At 37.6% G+C, this 17041-nt stretch overlaps 2 protein-coding genes across 2 annotated transcripts; one reads left to right on the top strand and one right to left on the bottom strand.

The window, feature by feature from the left end:
• Positions 1-1883: 1883 nt before the first annotated feature.
• On the top strand, positions 1884-8602 carry LOC21388672 (chaperone protein ClpC, chloroplastic). The gene is given in 11 exon segments (XM_024167374.1): positions 1884-1974; positions 2799-3380; positions 3621-3736; positions 3826-3948; positions 4057-4242; positions 4772-4987; positions 5447-5664; positions 6463-6538; positions 6635-6724; positions 7197-7325; positions 7327-8602. Coding segments are annotated over 10 exon segments (2769 nt in total). The 5' UTR covers positions 1884-1974; positions 2799-2815; the 3' UTR covers positions 8377-8602.
• Positions 8603-10094: 1492 nt separating this feature from the next.
• On the bottom strand, positions 10095-16822 carry LOC21388670 (dual specificity protein phosphatase PHS1). Its single transcript, XM_010100738.2, has 11 exons — positions 16595-16822; positions 16303-16371; positions 15327-15469; positions 14833-15037; positions 14300-14476; positions 14032-14192; positions 12357-13428; positions 11854-12000; positions 11418-11645; positions 11155-11312; positions 10095-10616 (listed from the first exon to the last, which is right to left on the bottom strand). Exons 1-11 carry the CDS (start codon positions 16646-16648, stop codon positions 10256-10258), a joined length of 2775 nt encoding a protein of 924 aa, XP_010099040.1. The 5' UTR covers positions 16649-16822; the 3' UTR covers positions 10095-10255.
• Between the last annotated feature and the right edge of the window lie 219 nt (positions 16823-17041).

Below are 17041 nucleotides of genomic sequence, written 5' to 3'. Positions count from 1 at the left end.
ACACAAAAAAACACCATTTTAGAAAACTTTTAAAGCGCATTTGGTAGGCAATAATTATGAGCATGCGAATGATAATTTATAATATTACCATATTTAGTATAAAAATTGTAATTTTTTCATTCTCAAAAAAGTGAATCCCATGAGATACTTTACCTTATTTTAAGGTAATCTAAAACCATACTCACTATGGTGTTATTCATTTTTCCAGGAATCTAAATACTAAGATAAAAAGTTAAACAGACCACCACTATTACAGATCTGCTGTACCCACGACGACCACGACCACCACCACAGATCCAGCATTGCAAATCTCGACGACCGTAGATCTGCCGTTGTAGAAGCACCCTAACCACCACGGTTCGCCATCCTTACCATGCCCGTCGAATGCCATCTCCCCACCAACTCATCTCTGGAGCTCGCCCATGTTCGCCATGGATGTTGAACTCCCCCTCTAAACCAAGGTCGTCACTGGAGCTCTGTGAAATCGCCGAATCTCGTCGGACCTCGCCGGAATCATCTTCCTCTTATTCGTTGCCGCTTCTCAAATATGGTTGTCTCCATCGCAGCCCTCTGTCTAATGCCCACATCCCCATTTCGGGTAGAGCTCGCCATGGCTCTGCGAGACCAACGACAGAAACCAACCCATGCCCCTCAATTCTAGTTGCCACCTTAAAGATCGACTGCTCATCATCGTCGCTTGCCTACCTCTGTCGTAGTCCCTTTTGTCACAACTCCTAGCTTGCCCTTCTGACGTTGTCGCCGGCCCCCTTTACTAAGCAGATTTGGTTCAATCGTTCCTTATCATAAGAGAAAGAGACCAAGGTCCCGTTCATTTTACCGATTTGAGTTTAGAATTCGAGTTTTACTATAGTAAAAAGCTCTCAGAAACAGTCACATCTAACTTTTTGCTACAGTAAAAAGTTTTCACATAAAATCACATATTAACTCGAATTAAAAATTAGAATCAACGAACTAAACGGGCCTCAAATGAGAGACAAAAGAAAGATCAACATGTTTTTTTTTTTACTTGGTAATTCTATATGTTAAATTTAACAAATTGATTTGTTATTAAATAAATTAAAAAAAATGTTGAGTTATTTTTTCTACAATTTAAAATTTTAAAATATTTGAAAAAAAAGAAATCTATGGTGTTAAAAATATGTAATCACCTAATTTAACAAAATTAACAAAATTTAATTGGTTTTTAAATGTTTAAAATTATTGCTTTTTAAGTACTGAACATAAAAAAAAGAACTAAAAGAAACTAGTCGCGTATACGGCTTTATTGCTTTTTAGAGGGGAAAAAAGAACTAAAAAAGATCTTAAGTACCGCATTAAAAAAAAAAATCTCAAGTAGAAAAGAAACTAGTCGCGTATACGGCTTTATTAACAACGACGTGTTGATTTTTCCTCTACGAGATCCCCTGTTCCCAGCTCCATGCAAACGGAACCATGTAACTAATCAAGGCGCAGAACTGGAGGGTAAAACAGTCATGAAATAAAATATCAAGAAGTAAGATAGGGACGGCGCCAATGTCATTAGGCTAGATAAGGTTAGAACACGTGTCGCATCTGCAAAAAGAGCATCCAAAGTCAAAACCATAGTATTCCAATCGAACGGTCAATATAAGTCCACGAGAATCGATAGTCAGGGAGTGATGATAGTGTAGATGGCGTTGCATGAAGAACAATGTATAATCGAAGGGGGAGAAAGTAGAGGATATATAGAGAGAGAGAGAGATATATATATAAAAAGAGAATTGGAAGAAAGTAAAACCTTCTTTTATCCATCATCGACCACATTTATTTCCATTGGAGCCGACGGGTCTCTCTCTCTCCTCTCTCTCTCTCTCAAGGAAGGAAGACCCTCTCTCTTTCTCTCTCTTCTTTTCCCTTATCTCTTCCTTTTCTTTCTTTTTTTTTCCTATTTAATTTCTTTTTATTTAAGTTGGAGCTTGAATCGAGGGATTTCAGGTGAGTTTTTGGAATTTCTTCACTTGGTTTAGTTTCGGATTCATTTTATTCTCCGTTGTTGTGTTGCTCTCTGTAGAGGAATTAGGGTTTTTGGATGGTTATGTAAGCTCAATTTTTTTGGGGTCAATTTTAGGGTTCCTTTTTCTTTGTTAATTGATGGTTACGATTTTTGTTTAGGGTTCACCTATTGGTTATTTCGTTTTCCGTGTTGTTCTTTGGTTGATTTTCGAGCTCTCCACGAAGTGTTATATATGTGTGTGTGTGTGTATGCGAATAACTCTTAGTACTGTTGATTTGTGGATTTGTATTATGATTTAGTATCATTGTAAGCTTTTATGCTTTTGCTGAGTGTTGATTTCAATGGTGTATGTTCTTGTTAATTTTGGGGATTAACCATAGAGTAGTGTGTACTAGTAATACTAGATGCGTATAAATTATCTTATCATAAATTATCAATTTTTTTTTTCTCTTATATAAATTATCTTACCGGGGAGCTCGAAATTTGTTTTCTAAATGATTGTCTTTGAGTTAATGAGCTTGTAAGTGATTTTCAGGCATCATTTGCTTCCATTGTTTGTATTCTGATTCTAATGCAAACAATTGCACAAAAACTTCAACTATTTTGGTAGCTTAAAAATTAAAATAAACTCCTTGAAATTTAATGTTTTCTGTGATGTATAAATTTTTTTGTGTCGTTATTGGAATAACTAAACTTATGATTTATGCCACTTGGGGTTGTAAGTTATTAGTGGAACTTTTTCTTGTGTGTGTGTGTGTGAATGGAGCACATAATTCATGGTCTTTGTTTCTTCGACAATATGCAGGCTGCTAGGTGAAAATCATGGCAAGGGTTTTGGTTCAGTCGACTAATGTTCCCGGCTTAGTTTCGGGCTTAAAGCATGGCCAATCAAAAGGGTCTGGAAAATCAAAAAGGGCTGTGAGAATGATGAGTTGTATACAAGCGCCTGGGTTGAGAATGAGGGGCTTCTCAGGACTAAGAAGCTTTAATGCCCTAGATACTATGATGAGGCCTGGGCAGGATTTCTATTCTAAAGTGGCAATTACGAGATCTTCCAGGCGCCAAAAGGCTAGCAGATGTGTACCTAAAGCCATGTTTGAGCGCTTCACAGAGAAAGCAATTAAGGTAATTATGCTTGCACAAGAAGAAGCAAGGCGACTTGGTCACAACTTTGTTGGTACAGAGCAGATCCTTTTAGGTCTTATCGGCGAAGGAACTGGCATTGCTGCTAAGGTCCTTAAATCCATGGGAATTAACCTTAAGGACGCTCGTGTTGAAGTTGAAAAGATTATTGGAAGAGGTAGTGGTTTTGTTGCTGTTGAGATTCCATTCACTCCTCGAGCAAAGCGTGTCTTGGAGCTTTCACTAGAAGAAGCCCGGCAACTTGGTAGGTTCTTCTTCTATCCCTTCTTTAATATACCTTTAAACATAAAAGTTATCTTAGATTTCAAATGCTGACTGAATAATGTTCTGCTTGCAGAATCAGTGTGATAAAAACATTGAAGTAACTAGCTTGCATCATGAATTATGTTCTTAAGAGCATATTGCATTCACTTTAGAGTATTAACTGATCATACTTGCTTAGTTTGTCTATGATTGACATGTTCATCTTTCTTCAATGTTTCAGGCCATAATTACATTGGGTCCGAGCACTTGCTTCTGGGTCTGCTTCGTGAGGGTGAGGGTGTTGCAGCTCGTGTTCTTGAAAATTTGGGTGCCGACCCAAGCAATATTCGTACACAGGCAAGTACCAAACATTCATATAGGTTTCACTTTCCAATTGACTCTCTTTGTTATTGAAAAAAATGCTAAAGGTTTCATTGTGTGGGCAGGTTATTCGTATGGTTGGCGAGAGCACTGAAGCTGTTGGTGCTGGTGTTGGAGGCGGCAGCAGTGGTAATAAGATGCCAACCCTGGAAGAGTATGGAACCAATCTGACTAAGCTAGCAGAAGAGGTAATATTTTAGTCTTATTAAGAAATTTTGACGTATTACAAAATTGCAGCTTTGTGCTTCTCGTGTCATGGACTGCTTTATAAGTACTTTTTTTTTGGCCTTTTTTAGGGTAAGTTGGATCCTGTTGTTGGAAGGCAGCAACAAATAGAAAGAGTTGTTCAAATTTTAGGCAGGAGAACCAAAAATAACCCTTGCCTAATTGGAGAACCTGGTGTTGGAAAAACAGCAATAGCTGAGGGACTTGCTCAGCGGATTTCAAGTGGTGATGTTCCCGAAACAATAGAGGGGAAAAAGGTGAGCTGCATGTTTAAAATTTTTTTAAAAAATTGTCAGTTTATCGAATTGATACAGCTAACCTTTTTTGGGGCTAAATAATTGATACAGCTAACCTGATTTGATAGAAAATATGCATGCATAATGTCTTCACGTTGAAGATTTTCTGTTGTTCTATGATTTACATTGAACTTTTCATGGTTGGAATGCAAGAGGTGAAGAGATTTATGTTTTTATTTGTATGTGTGAGTTAGATACTTGGGGAATAATGGGGATTTGGCACGATTCTTGCGTGGGTTTTAGATCTTAGCTCATACACATGCATGACTTGCATTGGCGGATGTAGAACATTTGACTAGTGACCTTATATTTTGGTATATATATTGGAATGAAGTCTATGAACAGATAGATTTTCTCTTAAGACTCTTCTAGATTTCTAGTGGAACTCGTATATTAAGGTGGATTGTTTGCTGTGTACCCTAACACATGCATGTGGATAGGCTTTTCATTATTGTGAATAGCAAACTGACTATATGCTTGTTGTTATTAGGTTATAACTTTGGATATGGGGCTTCTCGTTGCTGGCACAAAGTACCGTGGAGAGTTTGAAGAAAGATTAAAGAAACTTATGGAGGAAATTAAACAAAGTGATGAGATCATACTTTTCATTGATGAGGTTCACACTTTGATTGGAGCAGGAGCTGCCGAAGGGGCAATTGATGCTGCAAACATTTTGAAACCAGCTCTCGCAAGAGGTGAACTGCAGGTAGCATCTTCACTATGCGTTAAAGCGGCTTTATTTTTTTGTTCTTCAAAATTAAGTTGACAAGTGCTCATGTGGTTGAGTAACTAGACAGAGCAACTATTTGTGATTGGGGTGTCACTATCAATGCTTATCTCTGTTTTTTCGAAATGTTAGAATTTCCGATTGTGGTCCACACCACATTTCAATATTCTAATGTATCCCCACCGATAAATATCTGTGTTGTCTTTTACTCTTTTTGATTGCACTGAATTTGAAATAAATCTTCCTTCACTATTGTTTTCACATGATAAAATACATATATCTCAACTGCAATGGTTATGTTCCTCTCTGAGTCTGTCAATGTGGTGAATCTGCCTCTGTTTTTAAATTCTGTCAGACCTATAAAGTTGTGTCAACTTTCTGCTGCTAATATTCTGGAGGTATGGCTAATAAGTCCTTGTTTCACTTCTAATTGTGCAGTGTATTGGAGCCACAACACTTGATGAATACAGAAAGCATATTGAAAAGGACCCAGCCTTAGAAAGACGATTTCAGCCGGTCAAAGTGCCTGAACCTACTGTTGATGAAACTATTCAAATTCTGAAAGGGCTACGGGAACGTTATGAGATCCACCACAAGCTTCGCTATACAGATGAGGCACTTATATCTGCTGCACGGCTCTCATATCAGTACATCAGGTAGAGATTCTTACATATGATCAGATTTATGTTATCTTTTCAAATTCTTAGTTCTGCAGGCAGTGGCATTTTTTTTTTTCAAGTACCAATTGATGTTTTCAAATGTTACCTAGAGAGTTCTGTTATCCTAAGCAGTTGATTAGTTTTAATCATTTGGATGGAAAGCCCTGTTACTGTTTCTACTTATATTTTTCTCCTTGAGTAGTGAAATATTAAACAAAATTTAGGGAAAAGTTGTTGCCTAGCCTTGCTGCTTGTTAGAGGCTTAGAACCAGATCATGCATTTGTGGTGGCACTACTAGTGAATTTTTTAATACTTTTTGATAAAGTTCTCTGGTTGTAAATTATTTTTATAATTTTATTCACTTTTCTGCTCATTAGTAGTTTTAGCTAGTTATAGAGGATTTCCTGATTATGTTTTTGTAAATTGTAATGGATTGTTGTTGTATCCCATATCTTATTGTTTCTATGTTTAGGTATCTTTTCTATGACCTTATTCATGGGCAGTTGATTTTTAAGGAGCTTTTGATGTTTGGTTCTCTTTTGCATAAACTTTATGCTATACAAAATTTAAATCAAAACATCAAGTTGAGGCCTGGGGGTCGCAATTTAGATGCCCGGGTGGGGCTATTTGTCAAGTTAGATTGAATCTTTAACTTTTCTACACGAGTTCAACACAGAAATTGAAAAGCTGAATGTTATGCGCATTCATTTGATTGTATGACTATGCTATAACTACTTGTTCCCTATATTGCTTTGCATTTTAGTTTCCCTAATTGGTTATGCTATATGCTTCAGTGATCGTTTTCTGCCTGATAAAGCAATTGATTTGGTTGATGAAGCTGGCTCTCGAGTTCGCCTTCGTCATGCTCAGGTAATGTTTTTTCTTTATCCTACTACTTGCTCAAACTTGTATGGAGTATCTTTGGGTTCTCGATGTTGATGAGTTTGGATCATATGCCATTTACAGCTACCTGAGGAAGCACGAGAGCTTGAGAAAGAACTCAGGCAGATCACCAAGGAGAAGAATGAAGCTGTTCGTAGCCAAGACTTTGAAAAGGTAAATCTTATGTATTTGTTGTTTTATGATATGAAACTGGAGAACATGCGGGCTCTTATCTTCGAGATGTAACCATGAAGAATTCAACATTTTAGCGTAGGTTTAAGGTCCATCTTATGTTTACTTTCATGTTCCTTGCATGTGTTAGACAACATTCCAGTTCTAATTTTTGCAATGTATAGTATGAAAAGTTCAGTATGTTGGCCTTTTGGTTTATAGACTACCGCTTTCTTTTCAAAAACAGAAAAAGGAAAAAAAAAAGAAAAAGAAAAGAGCTTTACATGTTGCAATTATTACGGTTACAAAGGGCTTAGGAAAAATTTACTTCCTTTATGAAGATAGCAACATTCTTTATTAATTTTCGATTTTAATAGCTGCTAAGGAACTACATGATGCTTTTCTTTCACTGTTTGCTTCTTTGTACCATCAAATTGTCATCTAGTAGGCTGAAAATGCATAAAATTTTGAGCAGGCTGGTGAGTTGCGAGACAGAGAAATGGACCTGAAGGCACAGATCTCAGCTCTCGTTGACAAGGGCAAGGAGATGAGCAAGGCAGAGAGTGAAGCAGGAGATGTGGGTCCCGTTGTGACTGAAGTTGAACCTCCAACCTATTGTCTCTGCTTGGACTGGCATTCCTGTTGAGAAAGTCTCGACAGATGAATCCGATCGCCTGCTCAAGATGGAAGAGACGCTTCACAAGCGTGTCATTGGTCAGGATGAAGCAGTCAAAGCCATCAGTCGTGCCATTCGCAGAGCCCGTGTTGGACTTAAGAACCCTAACCGTCCCATTGCCAGCTTCATCTTTTCTGGTCCAACTGGTGTCGGGAAGTCCGAGCTTGCAAAAGCTTTGGCTGCTTACTACTTTGGCTCTGAAGATGCCATGATCCGACTTGATATGAGTGAGTTCATGGAAAGACACACCGTCTCCAAGCTTATCGGTTCTCCCCCTGGTTATGTTGGTTACACCGAGGGTGGTCAGCTGACCGAGGCAGTTCGTCGCCGTCCTTACACTGTAGTCCTCTTTGATGAGATTGAGAAGGCTCATCCCGATGTCTTCAACATGATGCTTCAGATTCTTGAAGATGGAAGGTTGACTGATAGCAAGGGAAGAACTGTAGACTTCAAGAATACACTTTTGATTATGACATCAAACGTGGGAAGCAGTGTGATCGAGAAAGGAGGCCGCAGGATAGGGTTCGACCTTGACTATGACGAGAAGGACAGCAGCTACAACCGAATCAAGAGCTTGGTGACGGAAGAGCTGAAACAATACTTCAGGCCAGAGTTCTTGAATAGGCTGGACGAGATGATTGTCTTCCGACAGCTCACCAAGCTCGAGGTCAAGGAGATAGCAGATATCATGTTGAAGGAGGTCTTTGAAAGGCTGAAGAGCAAAGAGATCGAACTTCAAGTGACAGAGAGGTTCAGAGATAGGGTGGTTGATGAAGGTTACAACCCGAGCTACGGAGCAAGGCCTCTAAGAAGAGCCATCATGAGACTTTTGGAGGACAGCATGGCTGAGAAGATGCTTGCAAGAGAGATCAAAGAGGGTGATTCGGTGATTGTGGACGTTGATTCCGACGGAAATGTCAATGTGCTGAATGGCAGCAGTGGCTCACCTGAGTCGCTACCTGAGGCAATTGCTGTGTAAACAAATCACGGCTCGGCTTTTTGGGTTAACTTCTACCGATGTTGTTTTACTACTCTTTTTTAGTTGGAACTTTTCTATAACTGTTTGATAGACAATATTTAATAGTAGAATTGGAAGCCAGATTAGATTATTTTAGTTTATTGGCTGTTTTAAAGGCCTGTATCTCTTTGCACAGGATTAATATGCATAGTCGGTCCTAGTAACTTAATTGTTTTCTTTTCTTTCTCTTTTTGTTTTGATAAGGGGAATAAAAAACATAAGGGGAATTACATAAGAACAAGCACAACGTGCAAATAAAAAAGGAAAATCTTGTGCATGTAAATGTAATTATCTTTTCGGCAGTCACGTTAATGGTGCTACTACAATGCCTCCCAAGTGCCAAATCTCTTAAGGCAAGAGTGATTTAGGAGGATTTAGCTTGTAATAATCATTTTTTATATTTGCTATGTTGTTTGTATTGGTTTATCAAATCAGGTATGCTACTGTTATTTGTTTATCGTTATTGTTATTTGTCTGGTTTGTTGTTTGCTTTAGGACTCGTTCATTTTACCGATTTGAATTTTTAATTTTAAGTTTTTACAGTAAAAAGTTCTCAGAAAATGTCACATTTAACTTTTTCTATTACAGTAAAAAGTTTTCAGAAAATGTTACATCTCAGCTCAAATTGAAAACTCAAATCTGTGAAGTGAACGAGACCTTAGTGTTTATTTTGTTATCATTATGTGGGTAAGTTGGAATAACCCAATTAACTATTTTAATAAATTAGACTTGAATATTTGATATATTGAATATCAAAGTTGTGTTTTCTAAGTCTCGGGAATTTTCCTCTTAACCGTGGATTTGTCTTTGATCTATCTCACAAGTTTTTACAGTAAAAAGTTCTCAAAAAATGTCACATTTAACTTTTTTTGTTACAGTAAAAAGTTTTCAGAAAATGTTACATCTCAGCTCAAATTGAAAACTCAAATTTGTGAAGTGAACAAGATCTTAGTGTTTATTTTGTTATCATTACGTGGGTAAGTTGGAATAACCCAATTAACTATTTTAATAAATTAGACTTGAATATTTGATATATTGAAAATCAAAGTTGTGTTTTCTAAGTCTCGGGAATTTTCCTCTTAACCGTGGATTTGTCTTGATCTATCTCATTCCGCTGCATCAAAGAGTTTCTTTCTAAATGAGCGTCAAAAGAGTTTCTATTACACAATTACTCCACATTTTTACAGGAATCAGCCAAACACCAGGCCTAAATAAAAGCCTCGTGTTTATGTCGATTGCTTTCGGGAACTCAATTTCCTCCCTCAAAAGGAGATTCCGACATCCTTCTTGTCGTCCACTTCAAACGGGGTTAGGGGATTGAATCCCTTTAAATGGAGTGACATGCTTGTAAATAAAAAAAGGTTTATGGATGAAGTAATTGGAGTGACAAATGGTCGCCAATTTATAATCTGAATCAGACCATGGTGTAAGAAGGAAAGAAAACAGTAGAAAATATAATGTAAAGAAAATATGAACGAAAGAACGTTGTGATTTCCTTCATTGAGTGAATGACCATTTTAGTAAAAGCAATAACAAGTTTTTCTCCAAAAATGAGGAATTTGAGTCCATGCAAAGCAATAACAAGTTTTTCTTCAAAAATTTCTTCACCGTTTTATGGATTAAAGATAGCAGGACCTAAGGTCTTTTGTTGTAATATTTTCTCCTCTCTCTGTCCCTCATAACAATTGATTTTTTTTTTTTTTTTTTAATTAAGTTCCTATAGAAGTGATAAGAACATATTTGTTTTTGCTTGTGTTATACTGATAATCTATTCATTCCATTATTTTTTTTTTGGAACAATAGTAACAATCATTTTCATGATTACCAGTGTTTACAATGCCTAATCATCCGCATCAAATTTGGATTGCCTCTGAGTAGGGCTGACGCTCCCACCCCGGCTAATCTTGAGTGCTGTTAGAGCCCTTTGTATCTCCATCGTCATGGCGCTATCAACACTACCGGATGAGAGCTTCTTGTGAGATTTCTGCAAATGAAGCTTGAGTGAGCTGCTGCTCAGGCCTGCATTCTTCCCACATATCGGGCAAACCTTCATCATTGGCTTCCGCTGTTGCCATTCAATGGAAACCCTCCCGTGCAGCTTCTTATCGAGATTTGAAAGGATCTTTGCAAAGCCGTCGTTGGGCTGCGCCCGACGATGAACTCTTTTAAGAGTATTCCATGCTTCTAGTAAAGTAAAAGTTCTGCAAGATGGAGACAATAATCAATCACAATATGAAACCTTCCTAAAAAAATGAATCATATCTCCCCAGCTCTAAACAATGGGGAGATATGGTATCATTGAATAAGTTTTTTAGCACTTGTGCCCCTGAATTTCCATTGTGCAGCACTAGCGTTTTGAACTATTTTTCTTGGCAATTTAGCCCTAAAATTTATAAAAGAATAGCATTTAATTCCACTAGGAATTAAATTTATAGAGTTTAGGACTAAATTGCCATAGAAAAAAAAAGAGAGAGAAGAATCAAAGAAGAAAGTGCCAAACTACGAGAATTGTCCAGGCGCACAGTTAAAAAACTAGAATTATTTCATTCAAATATCACCCCTGTTAATAACTGGAATAAAATTGCCACTATTTATAAATTCAAGGACTTAATTTTCAAGAAATACTTTAGGGAAGAAAGTACCAAATTGCAAGAAGTTCGGGGTGCATGGGTGCTAAAACCCCTAGAGTTTGTAATTATATGTCCAATGTTCTAACATGTAAAAGTAGTTTGCACTTACTTTCTGAGCATTAGGTATGCAATAACCACAGTGGCACTTCTACTTCTCCCTTCAAAACAGTGAACTAAAACCTTCCCACCTATTTTCTCAACATGATCAATAAAATCTGAAGCTTCATCAAAGATACTACCTATGTTTGCATCTTCACAGTCACTTATCTGTCAAACGAGGAAGGTATTACTATTTAGTAACCCAAAAATACAATGTTCAAACTAACAAAAGTAACCCATTATCAAGAATCCAAAGATAAAATAAGCACTAACTGAAAAGTTCCTATACTCGAACAGATCGGGATATTGAGAATCTGACTGTCCTATTTCATTGCAGCACAGGCACAATATATGTGTGATTCCCAAATGCTGTAGAGTGAATATGGATCTCGCAGCCAGAGTACCACCAATGAACAGGCTACTTGTGATCGACGACGGCCTTTCTGTATTCGCAGCCTCCGATATCAATGTGATCCTCTCAAGAATGTGCTCAAGTCTGACCTGTAATTCACACTAAAAAAGTTGGAGAGAGCAAACTAAACGAGGAAAATATTTCGGGTACTATTAACCAAGCCCTCCTCTGCCCAACATATCGATGATTTTGCTTGACAAAAATCGAAATTTACTTAAGTGGAAGTTTGACTAATCCAAGACATGCAAGTCTAAAATACAGTTTATTTGCTGAGTATAATTTCAACACAAAAATTACCTTCAATTCATAAGCATCAATGACAGAGTTATTGTCACTACCCTCAAAAAATCCAGTATTGAAATTGTTATCCTGGCAAAGTTTGACAGCATCATTCCTCAGCATTTCATTCCATTGTTCCAATTCTTTGTTTGATTCAGCGTCAACCTGCTCAATGTACAAATAATAGAACAAAAGAAATCATGCATATGATATTAGTGAGTCATATAACGTAGACTACAAGTTAAAATGCTGATAATCTCATTCATCATTATTAAGCGAGAATTCATCTATTAGATACCAGTTCATAAAGATGACTCAACTTCCCTAGCGGTTGAGATTAATTTCGATCTGAGTTTGGAGAGTATTATTTTTGTCTAAATGTCTATTTGTTAAAGAACCATTTGCTGAAAACTTTCACTGCAATGGTTTGCAAACCTTCCACTGAAGATAGTATAAGCAGAATTTAATCTTTTACACCGAATAAGTACCTGGTTTTTCTTGTAAAACTATATATTACCAACCTTGGCAAGTTTATGAAAGTCACGGAGCTTCGCTGTCAAGCGCAGGCTGCGATGAGGCTCGTTACTCCCTTTAGAGAGTTTTCCATGCCAACCATCACGTGAGACCGGAGAACAACAATCGGTGCTGTCTTTATGTCCCGAAGACAAAGATCTTGGAGCACTTCTCTGCTCCGAATCACTAAAATCCAGATGGTTATCATTGGCAAATCGTTCCTTACTTGGTGGAGAAGGACAATTAACATTCACAGCAGCCTGTGAGGGCGACTCGGGAACCGCCAGATCCTCCTTGTCAGACTCTCCCGAAGAAATTTTGCTTATGATATTCATAAATACCCGTAACAAGCTTATTAGTTTCTGATGAAGTGCCAGTAAGAATATGTGGAATCCCAGCATGTCCCTGAGAGCAGCACGGAATCCATTTCGAAACTCGTGAACAACTGAAACTGTTTCTGGTCTTGCATCATTTGTGTCACCATCTTGTAATGAAGCACACCCTAATTTCCCTGTCGTTATGTTAAACAACAGATTAGACGCGTATTCGGGACTGTTAAGCAGTAACTCAACCAACTTGGGATAAATCGCCTGGTCATTTGCACGTTTTCCAGCAGGAGGCCGACGAGGAACACCAGAGTCAATGGCCACAATTTGGAAGTCGGAAAATGTTGATCCATCTGAAGCCTGACTTCTTTCACTTGATTTTGGTGACTCGATTATGTCAGAAAGATCAGAGGCCTGTGATACCAATACTGAATTATGAGGGCTGAATCTACTATCCACCGAAGTTGCCCTTCTATCTTTTTGAAGAGCTTTAGTCATTTTTGGCCTGTATCGCTTGATCGCGGAATCTAAGGCTTCGTCTGACGCATCCATGTATTCAGAAGCTATTTTGTCAGCCAGTAACAAATTTGCAAAATTTCCACGCCACCTGAGCTGACGGCAAGGGAGCCGATCTTCATTCCTGATGATCAAGTCCAACATCAAGACCCTACCAAGGGCATTCGCTGTTTTTTCTGCGGTTTCCCTCGACTCAAATGGTTTGGAACTTTCTAGTAATGGTGATCCATGTACATAACTGCAAAAGAGAAGGAAAGGTTTTCATAGCATCATATAGGAAACTCTTATTTTCCACTACATGCAATTTCTAGTGCCTGCATCCTCATTGCAAGGCTATTTACATTAGTATATAAGGAGCCCAAAAAGATTCTGTCTCGCTCAACGCCAAAACCATAAAATCAACTTAAGCCCAACAAGAATAGGTGTCACTTAAATCTTAACAACTATGCCAATAGGACAAAGAAGCAGAAAGCATAAAAGTAGGCATTTTTCATTATACTTGAATCTTTCTAATGACTGTTGGTTACTCTATGGTTCTCATGGAGGAAAACTCCAGTTGAAAGAAATCCAGTTTTGGTCAACAGAGCTGAAAGTAACATGTTAGGTCTCCAAGTTATTAAGCCAAGTCAAATGTCCCAACCACCCTAGAAATAAAATACTCCATGAAACAACCCTTAAACTTCTGTTTTAGACAGACGAAAATATGGTGATATACCATATTGGAAGTAGATTCTTAATCACAATAGCATATAGCACACATCAAAATGCTATGAAAAATATTTTCCATGTTGCATAGTTGTAACATCATTTACATTATAACAAAAAAGATATTGTATCACACCTCATTAAGACAAGACATCTACTAAGTTCAAGTGCCTCCAATAGCTCTGAGCAAGTCATTTCACCGACTTCATCTCCTTCTGAGCTTGCCGCATCTCTTGCTCTTTCCGCAGCCTCCTTAATCTGGAGCCACTCGGGGCTCGAATTATGAATGACTCTGGCCTAAAGTATTGTAACATCACAGCTCAGCAAAATGGTCAAAAGAACAGACAGAAGCACTTCCAATTCCAGCAATCTCTAACAGCTAAGATAGTAAATATAAGTACAACCTGAGGAGTTCGGACGCCAAGCCACTTTGCAAATTCATAACCGAGACGTTCAGATTGTGTGGCCATCCTTGAAGATGAAAACTTTAAAACGGCTGCCACTTCCTTTGGAGAAGTATCATCATCACCAGGCTGGCTGAAAAGGGCAAAGAAGACAACTCCCCCAGAATTCACAGTCACCTATATCCACACAACGGAAGAAAAGTTGAGACAACAACTACTCAACTCAACTTTGTCGGGTCCTATCCCAAACAAGGGAATGTGTGTGTGTGGGTGGCGGGCGGTGTTTCGGTGGTAAGTATTATGTGGTAGTTTACAAAATTTCCTATTGGCACTATGCAGCTATATTGCATTGAAATCACATTAAAAAAATGCAAATTTAGCAGAAATTGACAAGATTTTACGGTCCATAACTGCACAATAATGAGTAGGGTACTTTTTTTTTTAATTACTATTTCAAATTTCTTCTAATCAATTCAAGTTGACTGAGAAACAAGAAATTTCATATTCTTTAGCTAAAGTATACTGGGGTAGACCTCAAGGGCTTTGTTCATTTCATCCTCGGAATGTTCAGTACTGCAACTATGTTCAGTATGATGAAGTGAAGAAAGGTTGTCCCAAGAGAAGGAACTCGATTCGATGTCCATCATCGCAGCATTGCCAAGTCTTTCCCACAGACTAATTTCGGGCGTTTGCTCACAAGGTATAGGGTCCTTTGAATCGTCAATTGATTCTTCCGCACTGAAAGGTGATCACAATGAACAAGACGCAATGTGAACAATGTCATTCAATGGAGATCCAGTAATATCTAACACCACGATGAAATGACATGAAAAAAACAAGTGACAAAGGGAAACTAGTTTGAGACACAAAAGAAAGATATGCACTCCTTTGAATTATGCATTGGCCAGAAAGTACAAGAAACATAATAATGATGTGTTTAAAACACATTATCCAAATTCAAAATTGCAATGTAAAGTTAACAATAATAGAAGGGAAGATACATAAAAGAATTAAAAATGAAACTAACCAAGAAAACATAGGATCAAGCCTCGGAGGAGGGCGGGGGAAGCCAGAGTAGCGGTGCTTGGCGCTGCGTTTACGAACCAGTTCCAGCCATTGGGTGAACCTATACGTGGGCCCCGCCGCAATATCACCCAACATGTACAGAACCTGCATCATTCCCAACATAGCCCACCTCTATATTAATCTCAAAGTTTTGTCTCTCTAAACTCAAACTAGTACGGCAACACCACATTCACAACATAACCAAACTATATAAATTTAATCCTTTTTTTTTTCTTTAACTCAAATTAAAGCTACAACATCTCCATTTCCAACCACCCAATTTCACAAGTATGAAGTCCTATCAGTTGTTCTTTTTTCTTCTAACACAAAATAAATGCTATAATACCTCCATTGTCAAAAACACAACTTTATCACTATCGTGCCTTCTGATTTTCTTTTTTATTTAAGACACCACACCCAATTTCATGATTATGAATAAATAAACTGTCAAAAATGTAGGTAAGTAGCCGGTAAATCCACACCCACTTCCGATTTTGAGATCGAGTTTGATTCCTCCTGCCCCCGTGTTCATTGACACCGAAATTTATCACCATGATGCCTTTCTGATTTTTTTTTTTTTTTTTGAAGATACCCCAACGCCATTAATCCTATTTTTACCCCTTTTTTCTTCATTTTAACTCATATTAATTCTATAACACCTCCATTGTCAAATATCCAACTTCACACTATGACGCCCCTTACCCCAACTCCATTAATTCTAAATTTTTCTCTTATTTCTTTTCTAACTCAAATTAATTCTACAACATCTCCATTGTCAAAGACCCAACTTTGTCAATATGATGCCCTTCTGATTTTTTTTTTCTTTTCAAATTAATTGACACACCCCAACTTTTATGATAATGAAGAAATGAAACTGTATATCAATATACGCTATTGTTGAAAATCAAAATGTAGATAAAAAGAAGTAAGATTTATACCCGGGAAGTAACAGTTAGAGGCAAAGGAGTTTCAGGCTCGTCAGATCCAATGTCTTCTTCCTCTTTATCCTGCAATTCCGCCATAAACAAAATCAGACTTCCCTATAACTTCAAAAACCAAAACAAAACAACCCCATCAAATACAATCAAGAAAAAAAGCAAGGGAAGAAACCCCAACACATCCCAAAACATCACCACATCAATTTCCATCTAAATCAACTGACCCACAAACTGATATGTGCATATACACACACACACACACACACACACACACACATATATAAAAGAAGACCTGAAGGGGGTTGATGATTAGTGCAGGGTGGTGTTCCTTTTGAGCATTTTCCATAACAAAGTTTTGATTTTGGAGGTTGGGTTTTCTTTTGTTTCTGAAAAGGGGAAAGGGGAAAAAAAATGAGAGAGAACGACAGACAGTTGCACGTAAAATTTGGCGAAAAAAAGAAAAGTAGTTTGCTTTTTTTGAGGAGCTTTTTGGGGTGCGCTGTTCTGAAATGTACACACAACAGAGACCGAGAAACTGAAATAGCAAAAGTACCCATAATACTATAAACGGTCTTACAAGGTGGGTGTTGTGTAATAGAATATTGTTTTAAGTGGTAAAATAACTGCTCTTGAATTGAAAGGTTGGTTAGGGGAATATTTAATGGAATTGGATGAAATGGGTTGTTGTTGTTTTTCTTATGATTGTGATGATTACGAACTGCTTTTTTTTTTTTTTTTT

The sequence above is a fragment of the Morus notabilis genome, unplaced genomic scaffold, assembly GCF_000414095.1.
Source record: "Morus notabilis unplaced genomic scaffold, ASM41409v2 Scaffold180, whole genome shotgun sequence".
Lineage (NCBI taxonomy): Eukaryota > Viridiplantae > Streptophyta > Magnoliopsida > Rosales > Moraceae > Morus > Morus notabilis.
Note: the sequence above shows the minus strand (reverse complement) of the source record. Positions and strands in the feature narration are given on the sequence as shown.

Bases quoted from the DNA above. Each gene is read 5' to 3' on its own strand.
- LOC21388670 (XM_010100738.2), bottom strand. From the start codon at position 16,648: ATGGAAAATGCTCAAAAGGAACACCACCCTGCACTAATCATCAACCCC. The intron at 14,477-14,832 runs GTCTACCCCAGT...GTGTGGATATAG, and splicing joins AAATGAACAAAGCCCTTGAG to GTGACTGTGAATTCTGGGGG. The intron at 10,617-11,154 runs GTAAGTGCAAAC...TCCATCTTGCAG, and splicing joins GCATACCTAATGCTCAGAAA to AACTTTTACTTTACTAGAAG.